General features: G+C 56.7%; 1 protein-coding gene across 1 annotated transcript in view; it reads right to left on the bottom strand.

The window, feature by feature from the left end:
- Positions 1–6,304, bottom strand: part of SCTR (secretin receptor) — a 60,373-nt gene that overhangs the window by 35,630 nt on the left and 18,439 nt on the right. Inside the window, exon 4 of the mRNA XM_046659850.1 lies at positions 5,800–5,910. Within this exon, the coding sequence (XP_046515806.1) occupies positions 5,800–5,910 (111 nt within the window). The remainder of the gene's footprint in view (positions 1–5,799; positions 5,911–6,304) is intronic.

Below are 6,304 nucleotides of genomic sequence, written 5' to 3'. Positions count from 1 at the left end.
CACACCCCACAGCCCCACAGCCCACACCCCCACACCCCACACCCCCATATCCCACTGTGCCAGGCACCAGGGTTCCATAGACAAGGGACGCTAATTGGCATGCATCAGAGCACTCAATACTCCCAACAGCTCTTTTCAACCAGACTCTAGGCACCTGCAGAACCTCCAGGCCCTGCTCGCCGTCCCAGCTCGCTGCCCTCGGGGCCCTGCCCCATGCAGGGGTCTCTTAGACCCCTGTGCCTCGGCAGCCCACTTCACCCTGGGCCTGTCCACCCCTCGCCCTTCCCTCCCCAGGCTTCAGGCTCAGCTCCAATGTCACTCAGCTCTTCAGGAGGAATTTCCGCTACCCACCCTTCACCCCCACTGGCTGAGAGGCCACTTCTGGCTTTGTGAGGGTTTTCCCAAAGTGGGGGGCTGCTCCCCCTGCCACCTGGGTGCTCACTGCAGAATCATAATAAAACCTTCACACTAGTAGGATACTGTTACTTTTTCAAGGGATTATAGTGTCTCATATGATCAAAGAAGCCACATACAGTGCTTACGAACAGCAGTCCCCAGCGACTTTGATTACACACCCCCAACCAAAAAGTGTTGATCTCACACTCTAATGATTGTGTATGTACTCAGTTAGAAGCTTTTATGCTCTCCTGTAATAATACACGGTGATTACCATGTGCCTGGCACGGCGGTAAGCGTGTGACAGGTCTTAACTTCCTTTAATCCTAACAAGAGTGAGGCAGGTACTGCTACTTCTGTAGGAAAATCTACTGTAACCCTGGAAACACTCCAACTATTTTACAATTGAGGAAACTGAGGCACACGCTGTAGTAAATGGAGGAAGTGGGATTTGAATGCCGAGGCTTGGGCCCTTACGCTCAGCCACACGCTATGTACTGATTCCCTCCCTTACTCGTGCCGGTGCTTTTCCTGCTCCTGAGTCCGGCTGCCATTTAATGGGTGGGTCCCCCAGAGAATCTGGCATGGCTCTCAGGGACCTGTCCGTTCCCACATTGAGCTTTCCTCAGGCTCCTGGTACTATTTGTGCACCAAGGAAGTTCTATTTTATATCCAACTTCACGCCCTGCTCCCCGGCATCTGAAAATTATGGGAGGGGCACCGAGCTAAAGCTTCCAGGCAGTCAGCCCTCACGGGAGGGATGGGATGGAGTTACTAGTCCTTCAGGCATGACAACAAGGCCACTCTGCACTAAGAATCACGAGACAATGCGGTCCTCCCCTGTGGAGCTCACTGCCCGCACCTCCAGCACAGGGCTGCGTCCTGCGCCCCTCACGCAGTAGCCACGGCACCCTCGCCTCCTCTAGCAGACGTCAGGCTCCCGAGGTACCCCACCCTCCACACCCCCACCCCCCCCACCCGTGCCTGCCCAGAGCCTCGCTCATCAAACGTTTGCTGTTGCTGGCTGGCTAGAAAAGCAACGGAGTGGGGATGGGGAGCCGCTCTGAGCTCTTCTACGCGGGGAGAGGGGAGAGCTTGCCCACGAGGAGCCCTCCGCGCAGGAGCTGGAGGCTGGGACAGGAGCTGCCAGCCAAGAAGGAAGCTTGGAAAGCCACCAGGAGTTGTTTCCCTCCTTGGACTGAGTGGCCCAGCTGCATCCTCTCTTCGGGGCTGCTAAGGAGGGCCGCATTCTGGTCCCGGGCTAGCTCTGCAGGTGTTTCAGTGCCGCAGGCAGCTGACCACAGCCCTCCAGCAGGAGCCCCCAATCCTTTCTCTCTAACCCTTACCCTGTCCAGGGACCCCCTAACCACCCCAGCTTGGCCCAGCATGCTCCTCTCCAACAGGCCCCAGGGTCTGGGCCACTGGCCCACAGGGTTTAGGGTCAAATATGACCGGCATGTCTACAACAGCTGCTATGCTAAGTGCTTTATGTACAGATTCCAATGTAATCCTCACAGTGCCCAGAGAAAGAGGTGCTGCTGACCTGTTTTACTTACAAGAAAACCAAGGCCCAGAACTGGCAACAGTGCCCGGCCAGGACGCGCCCCATCACTGTACCACCCTCCTGCCCAGCCCTCTCCCTGTGGTCTGGGGGCGGCTTCCAGCATCCGGAGGCCCGGAGCACAGGTTTAGAGCCAGCCAGAACTGAGTCTGAAACCCAGCACTGCCTCTTGGTCGCCGTGTGACCTTAGGGGCATCACTTCTCTGTGCCAAATGGGGATGATCCCCACCCTGCAGGACCGAGCAGGAAACATGACAGCACATGGACACGGCCCAGGCTGATGCCAGGCACAGAGCCGATGCCAGTGTCACTCCCTCTGCTGTTGGCCTTTCTAAAATAGACCAGGAGTGGTGGGGCTTGGGGCCTTGGAATTTTGGAGGGGGTGGAAGATTTCTGCAAATAAGTCAAGGGAGCTAGGCCGTCCGACAGGAAAGGATGGTGGTCAAATTTAGGCTGGTCGGATGGGAAGCTGAATTAAGAGCACAAACTCCCTGGAACCCAGAACTGGTTCTCAGCATGTGCCTAGAGGCTGGGCCGCCTCTTTAGGGCCCTCTCCTCACTGACCCAGCGGGACGCTGCGTGTGATCCAGGCCAGCTGCCCAGAGCGGCTAACGAGGCAGCGCCCCTTGCCCTTGGCTGACAGGGGCCCTTGGCAGAACTGCAGAGGAGACGGGGGTTGAACTCTCTCTGGAGTCCCTTCACCCCCACCCACTTCCCGTGGGTTTACTTCCTAACAGGTGTGGGGTCTTTACCCAGGTTCAGGTCACTATACGCCTCAAGGGCCCCTGACAGGACAGTCAGTATTTTGGCGCATTTACATACGTGCAGTTTGCGGAAGACCCAGGCCAAAGCTTTCACCCAATACTCAAAAGGTGCCAGACCCCTAACCAGGCTAGGGACCACTACTGCTTTAAGGCTCCACTCCCCACGAGGAGGGGAGGGAAAGGAGGCCAAGCCTGGCCCTGCCCAGGAAGTGTGTTTTTGAACGAGAAACTCTGGAAGACCAGAGACCTTTGAAGAATCAAAGGAATGCATCCTTGAGGGAACATTCTAGGCCCCGGCACACGCAAACAGAAATATCTGGGAGCAGAATCCGGCCTGCGGTTTCTCCAGTCACACAGACGCCCACCCCGTCTGGGTCCTGAAAAAGAATTCATTTATTATTTTCATCTTTCAAAAGGAAGGGTCCAGAACATCAGCTTGTCGTCACTGGGCTGTCCTCCTGGTGGGGGTGGGAGCCCTGGAATCCCGAGGGACACCACCGAGGGGAGCCTCCCTTCCTGAGAGGAGATGAAAGGGTGGGGTCTAATGAGACCCTCAAGGGGATGGATGGAGAGGGAAGGCAGTGGTGGGAGGATGGTTCTTGACTAACTGAGGCTGGACTGGTCCTGAGCCGCGCTTCTGGGCTGGCCGGTGCCCTGGGCCAGGGACTGGGTATGAGCCGAGCGGCCCCCCTGGGTGAGAGGATCCCCCCATTGGAGGGCCTGTGCACAGCACCCAGCAGGCAGAGCCTCAGTGTAGAAGTGAGGAGGGCGGATCCTGCAGCCTCACAGCGACATCATGTGGCAGCAAGTAGAACTGCAGCAGAGATAGGTGTAGGACCCTAGCTTCCTTCCCTGCACCCCTGGGTGACCCCGGGTGGGTCTTGAGCAATTAAAGGGTTGGGGAACATCGAGGAGACAGGGGGCTTTTCATTAAAGAGGCAGGCAGAGGTTCAAGAAATTGCCTGGAGAGGGATGTGGCTATGACCAGGGTTCTGCCCAGGCTCTCTGCAGAAAGGTAGGAGGAATGGTGATGGGGGACAGGGGGGCAGAGGCAGTGTGGCTCTGGGAAGGCTGTGGAGGGAGGGCTGGGAAAGGAGGAGAGCTCCAAGTCCCTCCAACAGGAGAACTCGGCCAGTCAGGGAGGAGCACTGGACGGGGAATAGCAGACCAGGATCTAGTCCTGGCCTTGCACCTGGCCAGCATGTTACTCCAGGTCACCCACGTCCGGATTAATCTCCTGTGTCCTGAGCTCATGGACCCCAGAGACAGACATGGAAGGCTCATGCCAGGAGGTAAAGGCTATTGGTGAGTTTGCTGGCATGTGTGTGCATGTAGGGGGATGCTGGGGGAGGACAAGAAGGGAGAAGACGGGGAGAGAAGGGACAAAGGGAGAGATCTAAAATGTATTTCCCAGCACAGCCTTGCAGAACCGGTATTATTTATTTTCCCCATTTCACAGGTGAGGAAATCGAGGCTCTGAGACAATGAGTACCTTGGGCCCTGAGGCAGAGACGGGCACCCACTGGACCACACTCCCCGTGTCCCTTGCAGTTAGGAGTCACCATACGACTGAGTGGTGGCAGAGGCAGCCCGGGCAGAAGTGGGATCCGTGTCAGGCTTGTTCCTTCAAACTCTCCCCGTGTGATCCTCGGGGTCTTTTCCTCCACCAGTGGCCTGAAAGCTGTGTGTTGAGCCCACAAGCAGAGAGGGGCTGGGCTACCAGGACCACGGTGTGGAGAAGAGCTTCCTGCGGATCAGAGGCACCTGTTTCGGACTTCAGGTGGGTGGGCCCGGTCAGAAGCTTTGAGTCTCAGCGGGTTCATCTGCATCAGCAGCTGGCGCTACCCCAGCAGTCAGTGGAGGAGTGGGATTCAGACCGGCCTCCCTGGTCCCCTCCAAGGCCTGCGTCATGGGGCTCCAGGTGAGCTACAGCAGTGTGGTCCCCGAATCTCTGTGTGTGTGTATGCACACATGTGTATGTGTGCCACGTGTACTAGAAAATCATGGTGTGAAGGATCTACACTCCTTGCCCACACTGCTTGGTCTTGGTTTCCGTGCTGGTCATCCTTTCCTTACCTGGCTTCGGAAGGCTGCTGGGGTTAGTGTTAAAGCATCTTCTTTGGTTTGTGCTTGTTAAGGGCCTCATCGGGCAGCCGTTCCTGCCCCTCATGGATGAAGGGAGAGGGGCAGCAGGGCCAGGCCAGGCTTTAGACTTTAAATGAGGGCAGGGGCCAAAGGTCATGAAGCTACCTTGCCTCCACCCAGGGTCGCCCTCACCATGGGGCCGTGGGCCCACCTTGACCATGGCCTTGAGGACAGAGCACCAGTTTGGAAGTCAGAGACATCTGGGTTTGAGTGCCAGTTTCTCCATCTCCTACCTGTGAACCTTAGGCACACTGCTAACCCCTTTTAGTCCCTGTTATTATTACTGGGTCAAGTGGGGAGAAAGGTCTGTGATTTGCAGGGGTTTTGTGAAGACTAATGAGTCCATGTACATAAAGATGCCTGGCACGTAACGGAGCCGCAGCCAGTGTGGTACCCTGTCTGAGATGACCTCCTCCTTCCCTGCCTGAAATTAAGAAAATCCTTATAAACAACTTTCCTCAGGCAGGAGATCCCCCATGGGGCCAGTGCCTTCCAGGGAGGGTGCAGTTTATCAGCAGAGCCTGACAGAATGGGCACAGAGGAAGTAAGTGTTCTGGAAGGCCAGGCTGTGCCAGGGCGGAACCCAGAAACAGGGCTTGGAACAAGGGCCCTGGTTGCTAAGGAGGCAGAAATGTGGAAGAAAGGAGGGGAGCCCCTAAATGGGGGTGTGGGGCAGTGAGAAGCAAGCCCAGCCTCCTTTCTCAGTTCCCCAGGACACTGCTTCCTGCTCCCTTGCTTGGGACCCTGAAAATTGAACCCACCGCACACCCTCCAAGCAAGGCTTCCAATCCCCAACAAGGACCCGTCTCCCCACCATTCCACTCACTACTTGTCCCCAGAGAAGTTTCCCAGGCCTCACGCCTCCAAGCTGAGGCCCCACCCAGGGAGCCACCCTACAGCTTCTCTGCGAGGACCCTTGGGCTGAGTGGTTACCGTTTCGGCTGGTAAGCATCTGGAGAAATCGTGGGCACTCCATTTCCACAGTCTGTCCCAGCGCAGAGGAGGGCCAGCAGCTCATGTTGTCCCACAGCCCCTCGCAGACTGCTAAGAAGGACAGCAGCATCAGACAGGAACGGAGTGTAGACCAGGGGCCGCCCCCACCACCCTGTCACCATCCCCAATGCCCTCGCCTGCCAGGAATTCCCATGAGGTACTGATTCCTTGAGATCAGGAACCAATGGTGTCTAATGTGCCTGTTCATCCTCAGGGCCTTGGCCCCTGCCATCGACATAGTAAGTGCTCAGTGTTGAAGACATAAAGGCAGGCAGGCAGGCGCACACAGCATCTCACATAAGCCTCAAGATGCAGGTGTGGATTTCTCTAGAGCCAAAGACGGCACATCTTGTGGCCTCACCTTACATTAAATGACTCGGTGGCAGTGGGCTTCTGTCCTGGCTGCACAGTATAACCCTCTGGGGAGCTTTAAAAACATACATAA

Source organism: Equus quagga, chromosome 4, assembly GCF_021613505.1.
Source record: "Equus quagga isolate Etosha38 chromosome 4, UCLA_HA_Equagga_1.0, whole genome shotgun sequence".
Lineage (NCBI taxonomy): Eukaryota > Metazoa > Chordata > Mammalia > Perissodactyla > Equidae > Equus > Equus quagga.
Note: the sequence above shows the minus strand (reverse complement) of the source record. Positions and strands in the feature narration are given on the sequence as shown.